Below are 19,900 nucleotides of genomic sequence, written 5' to 3' on the forward strand. Positions count from 1 at the left end.
ACATACTTTTTGCGATAAAACGTGATTTGATTAAAAGAAATCATCAAGCTATACATCCAAAACCATGTCATGGCTGATTATTCGTTATCATTTGATTCTTAATAGACTGATTTGAATTATTAAAATTGTGTAAATAAATGTAAATTGAATTGTGACAGCTATCGCCATCTATCGAGGAAGAAACCCACTTAGCAACGCTGTAGCAACAACGCTGTCACTTACTAGGCTCTTTTTATTGAAATATAGCTAAAACCGAAGAAAAATGTCGCACGGCGATCAAAATAAATGGCAAATGCCAGGTTGGAGAATAGAACAAAGATATTCTACGGGTGTATTGATCGGAAATTGGCTCGAAGATCGACATGTTGTAAGTTCGTTAAAATAAATTGAAATTTCAACAGGAATGTCATTTGTCAGATTTGATTTGTCAAAATGATGTTATTTTTATAGGCCTATTCAACGATGTCAATGTCATGACAACTCAATGTTAAGAATAAGATTAAGAATCGCTGTTCAAATATTACTTTGTTCGATGCCAAATTTCATAAAACCACCCGGTCTCGGACCACGCATAACTTTCGTCCGCACATTTTTTATTTTCAAAAATTACTCACCCACAAGTTTAGGAGCTCACGTGGCAGAAGCCTATTTCAACTTTGCTTGAGATGACATGGCCTAGCTTAGCTTAGTCACTTTTAGTAGTGCATACCTGATATAGGTCTTTCGGACCAGAATGGAGACAGCTGGGGCCGTATCAGAGTTTTGTAGGTAGGCCTACTGTAAAAAGGATCTGATCGGTATCTAGGCCTATAGTATAATTATACATTAACAGATTATCATTTTTATCAGTGCCTACTGATAGCTGGGTTTCATAGATGTAGATGCAAAATACTCCCTGGGAACATTATAGAAATTTGTCAGTTATAACCATGGTTTCGCATTGTTACTATGGTGGTTGTCAACCAGATTGAGGATTTAACCCTATGGATAACTATGAAAACTAACTGAGCTCTCGAGGCCACCTGACGTCCAGTCAAGCAGTCTACATGATTTGAATTCAGAATAAATGGCTTAGTTGGAACAAACCGATGTTTACCAAATCTTGCCATTCAAAAATATTATCACTTGGGCCTATTTTCAACTTGTGTAGGCCTAGGCCTATGCCTTATTTTGGTAAGCCTAGAAAGGCCTATAGAGTTAGAGTGTATAATTTCATATAGTTTTAGATAATCTATTGGAGCCTACTTATATCAATGATAATTATTATAGTTTATTGTCAATGTTACAAACTTACAATGTGACAAACAAATATTTTAACAAATCTGAAATGATGGAAATCAATATGAGAACAAATTTGCGGTCTAACAGCAGTTTTGGTTACCTTCTCGCTAAGTGGCATTCGGGTTATGGTTATGTTAGGTACATAACCATTAGGTAGGCCTACATAACTCACAGAAATCTCCTATTTCAGAAATCAATCAAGATCTCAGCTTTTAATTACAAACGTGTATGAAATAAAATGCGTTAATTTTTAAACAAGAGAACTGTGTCACCTGTCCATGGTTTAGGCCCGATGCCTAGACGTTATTTCAATGAGCAGTTATAACTATAACTCGCCGAGTTGCCTTATGCAAAATTGATGCAAATGATTGTTGATTTCTGGGTGCGAGGCGCTTATAAAAGCCGACTCTCTCCGGGGACTCGCTCAATTGCCTGTTTAATTCATTAGCCTATTGCCAATTTCGATATTATTGCCTCCTCGTATCGTTTTCTTTTATTATTCACGAGAGAGCCACGCGGCTGATCGATACGGTGTTGATGCTACGTTATTGCTTCCCTTCCGACACAATCGGATCAAATGAAATTAGAAATAAGTTTAAAGGCGCCGAGCGCCGACCGTAGCGGTATTTTCCGTTTTATTGCGCGCGAACGTACGGTACAATGAAGTCGGGGTCGCGCGCGGCGTCGTGCGGCCGCGGGAGTCTGCGTCGAGAGTTAATAATCATTCATTAATCGGTTTTAACATTAAATGCTTAGTCGTCGTAGAATATTCAACGACTTATACGCGACAAAGGCTGTCGTAAATAATATGAGATACTTTCAGTATTGTATTGTGCGTATTACTGATTGAGTGTAATAAAGACTTTTTCTCTTCGATAGAGAGTTTTTGGAATCCTTGAGCGATTCGACTCTGTTCCACACTTTTTTGTCAAGTGTAAATCCAGAGTTTGAATTGTGGTAGAGAGTTAAAACGGAGTTAGATATGGTAAGATAAAGTTTAACAGTTGATAAACAGCCATGAAATAACAAACATGTTCGTAATGAACCTCATGTGCGCTCTTAAATTTGTTTTCAAATGGGAAAAAGTTTTTAGTGAAAATTGGGCACCAGCGCTAAGTGCAAATTCAACCGTAGTGTTAGGTTTGATTCGAAATGACTTGAAGTTATTGAGAAGTCAAAACTGATGTAGAGCTATTGATAGTTTGAATAGTGTCATCGCAGATGTATTAAGAACTTCGTGACGTTTTCCCCGATAGCAATAATGAAGATGCAATTGCGATCCATTAAGGTAGAGAAAAGAGAAAAAAACTCTTCATTATCCGCAGACAATTCACGCGAACTAATGATTATCATCAATAAATGAATGACTGCTCCGGTGTGCTGAGATGCCATTATCTCAGCAGGGTTAAACACTGCTGTATATGCATACACGCGGGTTACCAATAAATGATTATTGACAATATGAGCAATTAGCCATTGTAATAGTCACCTGCCAATATATGGTATAACTCTGTCCATTATAGATAGTTCATAGAATGTTATGCAAGCCACGATCACGATCACGCGGAGATGATTTGGCCCGGGCTCGGTCCGACTTTTTGGTCGGGCAAGTGTCAACCAGGCACAGACTTATTTGGCACCAGTGTAAACGGATCTCGCATACGTGCCATGCCAAATTCGACCAAGGTCAAAAATTACTTAACAATGGTCTAAATTCTGACCAAGCGTTCACACTGGCGGAAGGTGTGATTAACTCGTTAAGATGACCAAAATGACCAATCCATGTCCATTCTGAATTTTCTAGCGCTTCATTCTTGATGCTTTGGCCAATTAAAATCGCTGCAATTCCCGACTGACCCTAAATTTCTCTAGATCTAGTTCGGGCCTTTATGATATTCCATAACTGATTTTTCATTGGCAGTCCAACTTACAGCAGTATATAGCTGCATTGTATTTTACACCAGTTTAACTTAGGGTTAGTTATTTAGATTTTAAATCAAGTTCATTGAATCAAAGGTTTATGGCAAGTTGAATATGACGTTATAGGGGTCTAGACTTTCCATTCAAATTCAAATGTTCCGAGTATTTCAGTTATATTTTCTTCGTGTAAAAAGCTTAAAATTTCATTCAAATTCAAGAATTTCTTAGAATTTTCAGTTTTTCAATTTTCCGTGTTTCTCGGTGAAAATCTTAGAATTTCAATACCATCAAAATTAACCGATAGTTGACTTAAATTCCGGGTAGTTTTACCTGCTGAGTCGACTTCAAAGGTATTCGAAAAGCAAATGGAAATCTTTTAGAATATTTGAATAATGGTTAAATAGACTATACTATTGTGATTGTGCGAGACAGTTTGTTGGAGGTGGTTGTGGGAAAGTGAGGTGTTCAACAGTGCGTAGGCGCGTGATTCTACATACACGTGTACAACGCTTGATTCCTATATTTACACCTGTCCAACCCGCTTCACGCTTGGAACGGGCCGCTGAATCGCTGTATAAACTCGACTCGAAGCGGTCGAGAATTTCAGCTCTGCTCAGGATGTGATAGCGCGTAGATGGCTGGTGACAGGCGCGGTCGGGATGGAGAGGGGTCGGTCTGATCGCAGACGGCCTCGGTAGTTTTCTTTACTTCAATATGACTGTCGAATAATCTTCTTTTCCGTAAGTTTTCATTTTGTGTCATATATGATTAATTTTCAATCAGGTGATGGCAAAACATTACTTTATTTTTGCATTATTTCATAAGAAATAAGTTCTTATCTAGTGAAGGGTATGAAGTTCTGGTGCCACAGTTCGGGATTATGGGATTTAATTCTGAAGATAGATATCTGAAAATGAACTTGTTATTTTGAAATGTTTTGAATCATAACTGTGGAACTGTGTAATTTCGAAATCTATGGTTTGAAATCCTCGCAGTTTTACAACTTTTTACTTGTGAATGACTATGATTGACTTAGCTTTAGACCCTCGGTTTTTTTCTGAAATTATTTTGGAATTCTAGAAAATATTTTCATGCAAGTGAAGGAAAAACCTTATTTATTAAAGCTATGTGACACAAAATACTGCTCCAAATTTCACATTGTTTGAACTTGCGTTATTGTGTTTGGATTGTCGGATTAGTTTTCTTCAAAGTTTAATCTTGACTCAGAGGTTAGTTTCACATTTCATTTAAGTTCAGTTAGTATTGCGTTATTATGACTAATGAAACTTTCAGTTATTCTGCAAAACAGTCCCATAAGGTGCGTCCACACTATCAATAGTTAGTTCTTACACAAATCAGCTGTCATAACTGGTAACAGACCAGAAATTGGAACAGACTGAATTTAGAACATCTTAAATAACAGGGTGAAGGTATTTTTTGGTTGACTGAAATGGCCGGTTGCGCGCTTTTAAGATTTATCTGATACGATATCTCTAGAATTCATAATTCTGAAAATGATCGCATAAAAGTTGGTCGCGAACAAACAAGCTTCAACCATCAATAATTTAATCAGCTTAAATTATAGTTCTAAAATATTGCGCGACAACATAATAAAAGATCGTAGTCGTCAAATGCAATTATTGATTCAAAGTTTCTTATATGAAAATTTTATGTCTTGCAATAATATATCCTGTTCTCGACTACAATAATAATTATCAGGTCTCATGGTAGTTTTAAAACAGGTCACAATATGTGTGACACATCCTGCATGATTTGGTGTTGAATTTTCGATTCGTTTTACAGCGGTTTTGTAAGACAGATATCGTCAGATATCGACAGATATCGTTTTTACAGGTATTTCACTCAGTTTCTAGTGTTAGATGAAATTAGATTCAACCTAATCTGATCATTATTAGAGATGATTTTTCTGTAAAAAAAACAATCTTTTTGAATGCGTTAATGCAGACACTCAACAAAATCTACGATAAAGTTTCTAAAATTTCATATTTCCAAACACGAGATTGAAACATATTGAAACTATAAGGATGGTCAAAGAACCAAACATTTATGACTGCATTCTTGCATTTCTCGATTCTCAATTTACATAGCCAATGGTTTTGTAAAACAGATGCACTTTTTGTCAAATGAATATATTTAATAGTTATCCAAGTTATTCATTAAAGTTGAAATCATTAGTGTTAGAAGTTTGTCCCACAATTAAAAATTTAGAAATTTCATAAGTTTTGATTTCAAGGTTTTGGACGTAAACTAGTACATGTACACACAGAGGTGATTAGATTGTAGCTTAGGTAACTTAGTTTTCAATCCGGATTTTAACAATTTAACCCGAATCCAATTTCACGAAACCGAGTCCCGATACCGCAATGAAAAAGCCATAATTCCCTGCGCATAAAACGTGACCATCGGGCTACGCGAATAGAAAACGCATTTCGATTGTTTACCCGAAATAAAATTACGCTCGAAACCGGCGTTCTTCTCAGCCGTGGTAACGATAATAAAAGATTAATGTCTGATTAATAAAAGCGAGTAGAACGCACGCACGGCACGACGACGAGCGACCGTTTCCACCTGCTCGACCGAGACCGATTCTAGCGTGCGCGACTTCGATTTACGTGTATAATTTATCGGCAACGTAACAACGTTCTCTATTCTTGGCAGAAACTGTTATATATTTCCGCGACACGCTACGGTTGCGGATACCGGGGGTATTTTTTAAGTGGTTTAACATGAATACGCTCGTTCCGTGGCGGATGAATATTAATGAACCGCGTCGCGCATGATATCAGCCAGTTCTGTGCATGTGTATTACTGCTCCAGGACCCGCGTTTCACTTACTATTTTCTATTCTCTACAAAAGTCAGGGAACTTAATTAAAAAGGCTAAAAAGCGGGGAAAAGTCTAGTTAGTTACCTAATCGTTGGTGGTAAGCTTTTTATAATAGGATGGGCTTATACCAACGTTATGTGGTTTGTGAAAATATCCGATCGTAAAACTAAACCACAGACAGGTTACTGACTAGGAAAAGTCGAGGAGATATGTTAGATTATCAAATAATTTCCAGGGTGGCCTGTACCCAGAAATCAGGGAAACTCCTTTTTTCTAAGTCGGGGAGTAGTCAGGGAATTATGTAAAAAGATAGAAATTTATTGAGATTACTAGATCGCGTGTAAAATCAAACAGTTTCCATCTAGGCCTATGTCTTACGCATTTGACTGTGTTAATTAATTGGATTCTTAGCAGATCAACTCGAGGAAAACAACGCGCATATCGATTGATAAGTCGGCGAAAAATAGTTTTTTCAGTATATAGTGATTTTAGGTTTGTTTATGAGTTACAAACTCTGAGGAATAAGCCTCGAAATTACTTTTGGCTATTCCAGACAAAGCTCGATACACAACTCTAGAACTTAGCCAAATCTCATCAAGGAATAGGCCTAAAACTCATCGGTAGACACCAACTTTGATTTATTCAATGATAAAAAAGTAAATTTCGAAAGCCTCCAAAAGATTGTTTCTTTGTTAATGTTAGAATCTAAATGTCACGCTTTATCTTCATCCAGACAATAGTTAGATACTGAATACTGAAAACTTAGTTTGAACCGACTTTTAGAAAAAAAGTGAAACTTAAAAAACACCATTCAACGCTAGACATTACACGGTACTTCTTTATATCTGTCAAAAAAAGGATTTCTATGGAATAGCCTATAAGATTTATATCTTCAATCACGTCTGCCTTCTAATAGCCGCGACTCGAGAGTTTTTGTTCGGAACGAGTTTTTGCGCCCATTAAATCTGAACGTTCAATAGATGTATTGTGCGTTCTGAATATGTCTTGATCGGTTATATTCCCAGAGAGAAAAAATGAATGAAAAAAATCTTTTTGTATTTTTCGAAGATCGGTTTTCGTAACAGTGAAAGTGTGGTATACAATATGGGCCTCTATTAGCGAGAAATATCAATGTAACCGTTTTCAAAAAATTTCTTTGTCAACGTTTTTAGACGTGTGACAGGCCGTTAGCCTATAAATCATTCACCGGTATCAGTCAGGGCACAGTTTAGCAATACTGTGTGACTTCAAAAGTGGTCTTAAAAATCATAACACTGGTCTTTAGTTGCTGATTGACAATAGACCAAAGATGATCTGAATATAAGCCATGACAGTTCAACTGGCCCAGGCCCTAAAATCAGAAGAGATTTTATACACTAGTTCGATAGCTGAAAATAAAATCAAAAGATTAATTTTTTTAATTATCCCATTATATTACATGAAAGAGATTAACAGCAATAAATAGGAAGATTTGGTCGGCCATATTTGGCCCAGTACGAACCGGAATTGACCCATTTGGCACCGGTGTTTCCCTTGGCCTAATATGGCACGGGAAGCGATAGCTTCTGACAAACATGGATCCTTCAAAATTGATAATGACGATTATTTTTCGTGACAGTTTCAAAGAGGTCTTCACAAACACAACAGCACTCATCGAAATGACTTCAAATCGTACACCGACTTCAAACCGGACGTGACAATCCGACGAAAGAATCTACTCCAAGGCGACGGACTCGGCAAAGAGTTCATTTTCACGCATCACGGCAAAAAATACTCGAACAACATGATTTCATCGTACGACGAAGATTATAATAAACGCGAGCGAGAATCGTGGGATCGTCTGCCGGAACTGCGTACGTGGGACAGTAACCGTCTCGCGTGGGTACCCGAGAAATCTGATCATCCGATGCAAGGTACGTTTAACATGAATATATACGAGGATTGTAAATGATTGTTCCAAATCCCAAGTTGTTCAAAACATAGTTGTACAAAGCCTTGACTATGCCTAATGGCAATATGGGTAAACAACTGGGAAAAAAAACCAGACTCATGGTTGAGTGGCTTTATTTTAAGTTCGTGTTAGTTCCTGTCTTTCACATCAATCCAGGGTTCATGGTTTGAATCCTGGTGGTAGCAGTCAGTCAGTCTTTCACTGGTCTCTCATCAATCCAGGGTTCATGTGTTTGTTGGAATGCTGGTGGTAGCAGTCAGTCAGTCTTTCACTGGTCTCTCATCAATCCAGGGTTCATGTGTTTGAATCCTGGTGGTAACAGTCAGTCAGTCTTTCACTGGTCTCTCATCAATCCAGGGTTCATGTGTTTGAATCCTGGTGGTAGCAGTCAGTCAGTCTTTCACTGGTCTCTCATCAATCCAGGGTTCATGTGTTTGAATCCTGGTGGTAGCAGTCAGTCAGTCTTTCACTGGTCTCTCATCAATCCAGGGTTCATGTGTTTGAATCCTGGTGGTAGCAGTCAGTCAGTCTTTCACTGGTCTCTCATCAATCCAGGGTTCATGTGTTTGAATCCTGGTGGTAACAGTCAGTCAGTCTTTTACTGGTCTCTCATCAAACCTGTGTTCATGTGTTTGAATCCTGGTGGTAGCAGTCAGTCAGTCTTTCACTGGTGTCTCATCAATCCAGGGTTCATGTGTTTGAATCCTGGTGGTAGCAGTCAGTCAGTCTTTCACTGGTCTCTGGGCAATCTAGAGTCCATGTGTTTGAATTCTGGTAGTAGCATTTCAATCTAGTTTTCTCTGGTATTTCTGTAACATTAAGTGCCAATAACTCTATTTGCACCTGATAAGGACGCACTGATAAAACTTGACAATTCTGACCGCAAGAACGAAATATCATCAGTTCGAATCTAGACAGCGGAATTTATGGCTTTATCCGATGATAAATTGTCTAATTAATGACCGGTACATTAGTGAACATAGTCGGTGTCTATTATCCGTGATGAACAATGTTATAACATCAATGGGTCGGACACCGGCGCACGGCGCGTATCAGATGAATTGGTTTTAAAATATTTATCTAGTCTCCATTCAATCAACTTAAAATCATCAATTATTCATTGATAGTTTGCCTGTCACTGTTTATGTTTCATCCATGTGTAGCGTAGATATGAGTTAGTACATATATATTATTATATGAGTTATATATATATATATATATATATATATATATATATATATATATATATATATATATATATATATATATATATATATATATATATATATATATATATATATATATATATATATATATATATATATATATATATATATATATATATATATATATATATATATATATATATATTCGCTAGTTCTACTTCATTAGTTCATTAAGTTCTATTCGTCGCGTTCAAATGTTGTTTTACGACAGAACGCTATTAGTTTTTTTTAAAACTCGGTTTCGATAAAATGATTGATAACGCGCCGGTACGGTGAGGTTTAAGTCTTATATCGGAATACTCTGTTTAATGTGAACGTCCTCTCGTCGATGTTATTTGATATGAACCCGATCTGATATCAATCTCTCGTCTAGTATTCAAGTGTTGAACTTTTTTAAATTAATTGATGTACTATAAGTTACAAGTACAGATGTTGAGTTAGTCCAAGCTTACAGGACTGTAGCTTGAGGAATGATATGCTGGTGCGTTTAGTGGTTTAATTGTCATTTTCAATTTGTTTGGAACTGAGCCGCGGTCTGCATGGGGCCCTCCCCCTAAAAGATTTTGAAATTTTGAACCTCTGAGTGATTACCGTTGATATAATAAAGGTCTAAATGAATGAATAAATTTGATACATGTATTTATTATGATGTAATAGTTGTTAGTGTAACGAGTGGTGTTTGGTATTTTCTTTTGATTTAGAAATAAACAGAACCAAATTTTTTGTGGGGAACTCGTTCGCACCTATCCCCCCCCCTCCTCGACTCCACTGCGTGAGGCCTGGGTTAAGAAGGGTCTTGGCTGTGATTTTTGAGGTATCTACATGCGCTTAATTCAATCCCATTCCACTGTCAGGGTCTTAAGAAAACTTAAGTTGTTTCACTTAAAACAGAAGTCTGAACATCGCAGACATTTTCAGTAATGATTCGGGCACATTGCGAGAAATTAAAACATTTACAACTTCTTACGACTGTTTTTAAAAATATCTCAAATTATTATCCTCGCTGAAAGTCGTATCAGACCATGCATTGAATGCTATTGATATGTTAATTTTATAGATATTTTTTCTAGTGAAATGCAATTATTACGCTTTCGTACACAAATATCTAAGTCGGTCGGGCGATCCATTATGACTGGATCTACTTTGTCGCTGCTGCTACCGCTACCAAAGTTCAGTCAATTATCGGTTTTACTTCGCGTCACTATTCGTCCAGCGATGTGTGTGTGTGTGATCGTCGCGTTCCCACCTTCCGCGTTCCTCCGTCATCGTACGAAGGAAACCCAAATCGATTTATAAATGCTGTAATATTTGCCGAATGTATTGTTTTACCAGAATTCTAATTGACTTAGATCAATTATTAACTGAAATTCTCTTTCTCCGCGCGATGCGGGTGAGCTTACCGAGCACACATAACTCCGTGTGACGACGACGACGTGAGCGAGCTCGCCGCCCGCCGTGTGCACACAAGGCGTGTGCCAACAATGGTATTTGTACGAATGCATTTATTATTGACACTTCATCCAAACTCAATTCGGAACCGACTTCATTTTCTGTTCAAATTGAAGATTAAGAAATTTTCAGATTTCTAAGCTAGCATGCTTGTTTCCCGGTCTATCGATATAACCGAGTTAAGAGTATGCTATTTTGAACGTTCTTTCTTTAGCCCGTTCCAATTGAGAAAAACGTTCACACTAGCGAAATGTCCGTTCTAAATTGGTACATTCCAATTTAGATCGTACCAATTTAGACGGAGCAAAAAGACGGATCCGGATCTGTTGTAAATTTTAGAAGCACCTTTATAGAAACTTTGCTTTAATTGCCTGTCGGTCACAGTGTTGTGTCTAGTCGGAACAGTAATAATTGCGCATAAGAATGCGCAGTATTGATCTGGTCTAAGCTGGTCAGCATGGACGTGTAAACTAGAGTTTATTAACCAGAGTTTAACCTGTTGCTGCTTAGAGTTTACAAGTGGAGAGTGGACGAAGTGACTATATAACCAACTATCTACTGGTTAACCAACTTTTGAGCATCTGCATCCCATATCTCCCAGGTTGAGCTAACTAGCTTGCATGGCCCCCAGATATCTTAGTTTTGGATTTTTTAGAATCTATGACTGCCGTTGAAATCAATAGTTTAGCGTGCATGAGTAAAAATTCCGTTTCGAAAAACATCAATTTATCGTATTTCCTGAACTGCGTGTCCGGCGTGCTTTAAAAAAACCGATACAAAACAACGTATCCAATAGTTTCAGTTCATCTCACACGCGGCGAATTTTCGCCGGCCGCTCATCTCCGATAGCACGCGCAGATACCGAAACAAAAGACGGTATCGGAAACTTCCCGGGGCTGTCAACTCGACGGTCCCATCGTCATAACAACGAGGGTTTATTTCCCCCGAGCCCTCCAGTTTATGTATAGTATCTGTATTTTACAATGACAAACAATTAAGTAGAACCTTTGAGGGTTTCGTCAGTAAATCGTTCGTTCAAAATCCTGTGTAAACTTTCGACGAAAACATTTGTATATTTGCTCGTGAATTTCTTCTCTCGTATTGCGTCGCACGCGCACGTGTGAGAAGATCTTGAAGTGAATATATTTGTCTTGTCACGTTCGGGCCCGTCTTCACTAGACAATATCAACACGCTGAAGACTCGCTCTAGTGCAACGACGATGTGCAACTCTTCATTATCAAAACCTGGCTTATTCTTCTTTTCTTGACAAATCCAAGTGTTATTTAAGAGCCCAGTGCGATTGTTTTTAAATAGTCCGAGTGTATCTTCTATTTTTTCCATTTAAAGAGAAGTACAGGACTATTCATGGTAGTCGGTAGCTTCTTCTCTGGATGACTTGTTATATTTTAAGAAAGGAATACTTCAACCCCAGGAACCACAAAAATTAAAGCTCATTGAAATATTGATGGGAAGGTCAGCTTATCACCCCTAGAACTAAGATGGTCTTAGACCGGTTTTAAGTGTAAACCATGACTCTGGAACCGGCCCAACGACCACCTCTGTCATAACCTAAGTCTGCAGAGGGTTTGACTTAAGCCAGTGCGTAAGACAATTGAATGAGAAAAATTCGGAAAAGTATCAGTACCAGGGTATTATAGGGTGTCAAATCAAGATAGGCAAATCCATACGCAACTTAAGTCGATCGGTTCAAATATTTGAATAATGAAATTAATCCGTTATTGATAATAAAAACCGGCTTTCGGTCGTTAGTTTAAAGCTTCCCTCGAAATCTCATTAATTACCGAGAATAAAGAAACATATTGAGAGAAATTTCCTCGACGGAAATTCCGAGATAAAAATCCGCCCGCATTTCTCTCCCTCGTCAGCAGCAGCGGATTAATCGAGTCATCAATCACATGTTCAGCTTGGCTCAGTCCGTCTGCTGAGCTGCTGGTCCGCCGCGCGTATTGTGCGATTATTATAATCGGGAATTCCGAAGTTTATCGAAAAATTCTAATTGTTTAATATCCACGACGACGACGTGTAGAATTAAAAAAGGTGAAAATATCGCGATTTCACGATCGTCAAAATCGATCGATCAAAAACTGCTCACAATTGAAATTTGTCAAAAACGGAATATTTTTCGTGAAAATTGAACGCAATGACTTCAAAGCCTTCGTAGGAATGTTTAATAGGACGGTTAGAATTGGGAATGTCACTAATGAATATGGAAATTTCATAGAAAACTTCAATGAATTTTATAGCATGCCAAAATATTAGATAGCAAATCTGATAGTGGTCTTAAATCATATCCACGATCGCAGGAGATGATGTGGCCCAGATCAAACTTCCTGCACCAAGCCCAAGCCATATTGGGCCCGTGCCAAATGAGAGAGGACATTCACGCGTAAATCACTCGCTCGATACTAAAATGCTGCTGCATGGGAGGTGAGTTACTTCCAGAACCGGTTATCATTCACGTATGCAATAATTTGACCCGAGCCAAAACTTGGCACTGGTTCCACATTTTGGTCTTGCCAAATTTGCGCCGTGTCTTTAAGAGGCGTGAGCCCATTTTGGCCCCAGTGTAAATAGTGAACATATTCGGCCCAGTCGAAAATGCTGATGCCATCACGGCTCATGAAATTGTTAGTTTGGTTATAGAAAGAAAATCAGCTTAAATCTTGAATACCGTCGATGTAGCTGGGCCGAGCGAGAAACGTGCTGAAAACATGTCGCGGCAGATATTCCGTAGAATCCGGTTATGACTTCTTAATTACGATGCCATTACACAATATTTTTTTAACGATGTTCTTTACAACGACGACGACGGAAAGAAATCCGTTTTCGATTTTATGCGAGCTTTTTATAGTCGATAGAAAGGCTGCGTGTTCGCAGTCGATGCAGTTCAGATTTATACGAAGAACGCGCGCAGAAATAATTTACAATTGATCGAAGACTCGTTCTCCACGCGGAACTACCAAAATAACACGATAATAACAAGCTAGACGCGCTCGACAGCCTTGTATGCCCGAACTAACGAACAATTTTCGTACAATTATAGCGCGAAATTAAACGTTTTTCTTTCCATTTCGAAAAGCCACCCATTAATTAATGATATAAACAGCGAAGCCGGGACTGGTTATTTCGGTTTTAGAAATTATTGTACGTTTTCGATTTATAACTAAACATGAATTATTATCATCAACAGGGCTCACACGAATAGAATCGATGTAATCAAATTGTTTACAAAATCTAAGAAAATTGATATGAATGATTTTGTTTTGGAAATTGTTTTTCGTAGCATTTTGTCTATTATAAGCGCAGTTTTGAAATGTAATATGTAATTAACTTTCATAAAAAACTTTTTACCAACAATTTTACCTTTGGAGCAATGCTTAAAAAGCTAGGCTAAATGAAATAAGAAATCTTTTAATTCCTTTTTCGATTTTGTTTCCTTTTTTTTTATCTCGTAGTTCCTTGCACAAAAGTATTTCGGACAGCGTCGTCGTTTAGAATGGCAATTTGTAAGATGAAGACAATCATTCGGATTCATCGTTAGTTTTGAAGTCGTGAAGTCCCATAACCAGCTTTGAACCTGTAGTTTTGATCCATCTGCCAATTATTTATATTATAAGGGGAAATGAGGAAGTGAAAATTAAATTTCCCCATTTCCATGAACCATAAATGGCATCTTATAAGTAGGGAGTGGAGTCGCTAATTTTGTATTAGCAACTTAGAGCTGTATATCAAATTAACAACTTTTGAGTTAATATGAAAAGGCTAATTGGCTTATGACGTTTACCAAGGTATATAAAAACTCCTAAACTAAGAATGAAAAATAATCGAGGTCTACAGTAGTCCATGGTTTATTCAAATGTTTTGACTATATCCCGATAGCCATCTTCAATCGAAACGTTGAATGAACTACTCACCCAAGGAAACATTTCGGACTTGATTATTCATGCTTAGTGCAGGATTTCCTTCATTATCGTCACAAATGGAAAGTTTCGACAATGGTTATTGCCAAATAAACCATCAATTCAATTTTGGTGAGTTTGTAAGGGACGCCATATCAAGTCATATCGAAGCAAATGGAAAATAGATAAATTCCTATTTCAAGATATAAAAAAAGCTGGAATTTGTAAGATATTTTTTCAGAACGTTGTAGCCGGCTAATTAGGGATAAAAATTCGTCGATAAAATCACCTGTTTCACGAGATGATTAGCGCAATGATTACTGATCAATTAAACATGAATTGATGTTGGGGCGAGTTTGATCACATTCACCGCAGCGAGCCGCCGCCGGGAACATAGCATGACAAATCCGATCCTATCCGGGCACGCATTAACCCGATCAATTCATGCCTCAAATCCACACGAGATAAACTCGGAAAGAAGAAAAGTTTTTTATTGTCTTCTATGATTATAGCGTGTTTGAAAGTGCAGATTTTCGTGCAGGTTGTCAGCGCCTCGCTCACTGGCGACGCAGCGCGGCCGTTAAGCCATCATCTGCATCTGAATTGATGTATTAATGATACTAATCCTGTTGAATGAACGAAATCTTCTTAAGGAATTATAATTCTCTATCGCGTCGACAGATTTCTCGTTGTCGCAGAATTCGATTTTACTTTTCATATTACGCGCAAGGCCTAAATCCAGAAGCGAAATATATCAGAGTTGACGTGATCGCTTCCTTTTTGGCAGACGAGATCGGACAAACATTCTGCTAATTTAAGAATATTAATGAATGTGAAAGCTCAGCGATGTTGCGAAATTCTTTACGGTTTTTCAGTTTTATCATCTTACCCATTTTTGTAATGAGGGATAGTCAGGAATGAATATACAAATTAAAGTTGTAAATGTACAAACATACCAGCCTATATTACCAAGGCTTGATTTTTTTTTAAAGAGAGTATCTTCTCTCCTCAGTATCCCACTGCATCGAAGTTTGGTAGTATCCCAGTTTGCCTTTGATTTTTAAGTTTCTATCCAATCAAGAAAATACAGGAAAGCAGTAAATCATCTCTTCTAATCGTGAAATCATGAATTTCTTGCAATCCTATCGGGATAGTTTCGCCTAGTCCAGACTTATATCCAAAAGTGGTCTTAAATCTTAAGATTGGTCTGAAGTTGTTAGATTTAACTATAGAACTAAGCATGGTCGAAGACTAGTCTTAAGTTTAAGCCATGACTACAGAACTGTCCACTGGTTACTTAGGCTTAAATTTGTATAAAAAATGGGAATTATATAATTTGCGTCTAATTCTGGAACAAACAAAATAGAGTGCAACAAAATAGAGTGCTGAATAGAGTTCATTGTTTTCGATTGTTTTTTGCGCCGTCAAGAACATTTCATGAACTCTTTTCATTTCGATCATCGCCTACAGACGTGTCGATAATCTCGTCACTCGCTTCCCGCGCAGAGGTTTTAATCATTTAATGCATACGTATAAACCGTTGTAGCGGCTTACGGCTACGACGGATCGCGGCGAGAAAAAATATGTTCCTTTTTGTCCGTTTAATCGCGGATTAGAACTCCTTGGGGCGATGAAATAATGTGCAACAATGACGCGCGACGTAATCCCCGGCGACGACGATTCACACTTTTATCGTTTTTTTTTTCTCCCCGGGGGGCAGGTGAGATACGGTAGATCCCCTGTTGGCAGACGTAGCTAACGATTAACAATTAAAGCGTGCAAATACGTATTTCTCGAGGACAAAATGCGAAATGGATCGAGGGGCGTTCAGTCCGATTCGTTCAAAGATATTGAACTGCTAAAAGATTAATCGAAACCCGATCATTCATTGATAGAACCAACATAGGCTTGATTTAGTCTTAAAGCAAAGCTGAGACTACCCCTCCACCTGCTGAATATATCCTAAGTCTAATGGTAATTTCTTATCATTATTTTGCTCATTTGTTTTCTTGAATCCTAAAACTGGTTTAAGTTGTTGTACTGGCTAAAAAACCCAGACGGGCTCAATCCGATCTTAAACCGAAGCTGAGACCGCCCCTGAATCTACCCTAAAGTCTAAATTAAAGCTGAGACCGCTCCTGAATCTACCCTAAAGTCTAAAATTGAAGCTGAGACCGCTCCTGAATCTACCTTGAGTCTATATTGAAGCTGAGACCATCCCTGAATCTACCTTAGAGTCTAATGGAAATCTCTAATTGTAATTACAGGTAAACCGACGACGTTTGCTTGTTTCGACAACTTGAAAAAGTCATGGGCGGATTCGCGTCAGGGAAACAGCGGCAACGGTCGCGCAGCCGACCTGAATACGACGTACCGCGTCTCGTACGTGAGACACCCATCAACGGCGCTGAACCCGCACCACTACGCCGTACCGAAAGAACGCTCGACGATGGTCCATCCGCTCAACTCGACGAACAAAGATCTCGATTTACGTCGTAAACTGCCGACTCAGGCGCCCGAGGATACTCAACACCTTACAGCGGTCATGTGCTAAATATACGTCATCAAATCATGTGAAATCTTCCGTATTTTTGCCGAAAAAAATTATGATGAGTAAAAAAATATATTTCTAAATCGAATCGAGTGCTACGTTAATATAATAATGCAATAAATCATATATTTGAATTCCCATGAAACATAATCACATTATTAGGCATATTCACTTTCCATATCTCGCTGATTTTGTCACCAGGTGGCAGTCCTGTAGTTTCTAGTTGTTAGATTGGCTATCGAACTAACATGGTCTTAGAGTCGTCTTAAATCTAAGCCCTGACTACGAGACCGACCACTGGAGTCAGTTTCATGGAAAAGCTTTAAGCTCAAAACGGTTAAGAGCGAATCCATTATCTTCATTGAAAACATGGAGTTACTGATAGCATCTTAGCCAAAAATTTTGAGCTCAAGTTTTTCGAGAAGTTTCGTTGGGGAATTTCAGAATATTGAATTCTTTCAGTGCTTGTTTGGATGGTTATACTGTGATATAAAGACCTCTTTTTGCCTTTTCAAATCTTCTTACTAAATAATTAGAATATGTAGATGCAGATTTTTTAAATATTATGTAAAATCGACTGTAAAAGTATCTTGCACTAGTGGAGTGCTGTTTTTAGCAAATTTATGGAAAATTTTTTAGAAAAGCAATAAGTAATGTATCATTTTGATTAGAAAAATAAGAAATACTTTTTTGTAAAAAATTGGACCCACTTTCACTGTTGATAGGCTTAAGCCACGTTCACACTATGTTCTAATTTCAGAACGGACCAATTAAGATCGACCAAAAAGATTGACCCAGTTCCATTCTAAATGTTAGAACAGACCATTTCTCTTGTGTTCGACTGGAGTGTTGGGTCAAGCTGGACCCAGTGATGAACAATCATTTGGTCTAATGTGAATTGGTGCATTCCAGGTAGAGGCCAGTTTTAACAAGTGATAGTTTGAATGCAGTGCCCTTTAAACTTGTGCCAGGTCTCCTGCTGCAGCCTTCATCAATACATTCCATTTACTATCTTATACTTTTAAACATTGCTCGATACTTTTTACGGTGAATGCCTATTTTTATATGAAAGATAAAAGAATGTTGCCAGCCAAGGACACTGTGATAAATTAATTACTACTCATAATTAATTGTTGTTGATTATTATTATCATTATTAGTAATATATTTATTAGAATTGATACGATTTCATATCATGCATAAAATTGAGTGCTGTCAATTTTCAAGTCAATGTATTGATTGATGACTTGAAGTTTTTTTTCAATAATTTGCTTCATCTCAGGGGTACATAGTGCCTACCTCTTTTAGGACATAACATGACCCCAGATTCTGGGATATGGGCTTCTCCAAACCATCATTTTTCGAACAGTTCTATACCAATTCAAAGCATTGTCAGAGGGTCTTCTTTTGTTAAAGTTATGTTGAATCAGAGCCTTTCGTGAAATTTCTTGGATTAGGCCTAGTACTTATCTAATTATGATTCGATTATTTAGTAACTGTATTGGGGGGAGGATATTGGGAACCAGAGGCTGTAAATACTTACGTATCCCTTATTGTAAATAGGTATGAAAAAAATTTGTGGCGTCAAGCGTCACATGGTCCAAATATGGAAATGATTGGCTTCTATGCATCAAACGTTTTATCACAATGTATAGTAGAAACTATTTCAGTATCCATCCAAAACTCGAGAAACATTCCAATGAAAATCATCCAACGATTTTACTGCTAAGATTGTTAACCGTAAAATTAAGACAATTTTGATCGTTTTGAAGTCAACCACCTGTACAGATCGATTCTTTACTTTTAACGATGTTTTGTTTAAGATGGCTTTGAAACTACTTTTATAGTATCTAGAAGATGTACGGATAGATTCTATAGAATAGTTTTGATTTAGATTGTGTTATTAATGGTTTAATTTTTCGCCCAGTTAATTCCCAAAGACAAGAATACGTGCAGATTTATCAGTCGTATGATCAAAGATGTCCATGGAAGCAAAAACCTTTGGCTAAAAAGTCTGAGGCCGATTTCAAAGGCATTATAACTTAAACTCTGACGGTAAATAAACTCAATTGACTTAAAGTTAACTCCACAGCGTCAAAGTTTAAAACCTCTTTGAAACTGGCTTCTTTTTCTGTGGACTAACTGCTCATTAGAATATTTTTTATCGCCGCATTGCGACATTTACGCAGGCATGATTTTCCTGGATTGTACGTTGATACTGCGAACTTAAGGAATGCGCATTGCACACACTTCGCTTCGCCTAGGGTTTTAATGGTTTTTAAACGGTGCAATAATCACGTCGGTTTTATTTACTTAAACGGTAGTTTTTCGAATTTGTCCATGTCAAAAAAATACTCATTAATCTTATAGACACATTTGTGGTCTAGACTGCTGAATTAAAGACAAAAAGATTAATTGTAAAAAGTGATGATGATTTAGTTTTGTAAAAAAAAAGGAAACAGGTTTTCTATATTGCCCTGTGAAGTAGAACTGATAGATAGTCTTCCGGGGGGCACAGTCCCCTTGGAAAACAGTTAGGAACGTACCCTGGAACCAGAACCAGAAGCCAATTCCACAGTTTTGGGTTCCATAATGGACTTTTTAGAACTCTACTCAAGTCAGACCTAACTGTGGAACTGGCTTCAGTACAACATTCAACTTAGCAGTTAAATGACTTGGTAGAGTAAACCTTGTCTTACTCTGACAAACTGGGACCAGTAGAAGTGGTCCTAGGTTAATGAGGTCCAAGTAGAGG

General features: G+C 37.7%; 1 protein-coding gene across 1 annotated transcript; it reads left to right on the forward strand.

Moving 5' to 3' along the window:
* Window positions 1–215: 215 nt before the first annotated feature.
* LOC141908892 (cilia- and flagella-associated protein 107-like) lies at window positions 216–17,689 on the forward strand. Its single transcript, XM_074799158.1, has 3 exons — window positions 216–367; window positions 7,667–7,961; window positions 16,863–17,689. The coding sequence occupies exons 1-3, from the start codon at window positions 263–265 to the stop codon at window positions 17,147–17,149; spliced, it is 687 nt and encodes a 228-aa protein (XP_074655259.1). The 5' UTR covers window positions 216–262; the 3' UTR covers window positions 17,150–17,689.
* The last annotated feature ends 2,211 nt before the right edge of the window (window positions 17,690–19,900 follow it).

Source organism: Tubulanus polymorphus, chromosome 7 (assembly GCF_964204645.1).
Source record: "Tubulanus polymorphus chromosome 7, tnTubPoly1.2, whole genome shotgun sequence".
NCBI lineage: Eukaryota > Metazoa > Nemertea > Palaeonemertea > Tubulaniformes > Tubulanidae > Tubulanus > Tubulanus polymorphus.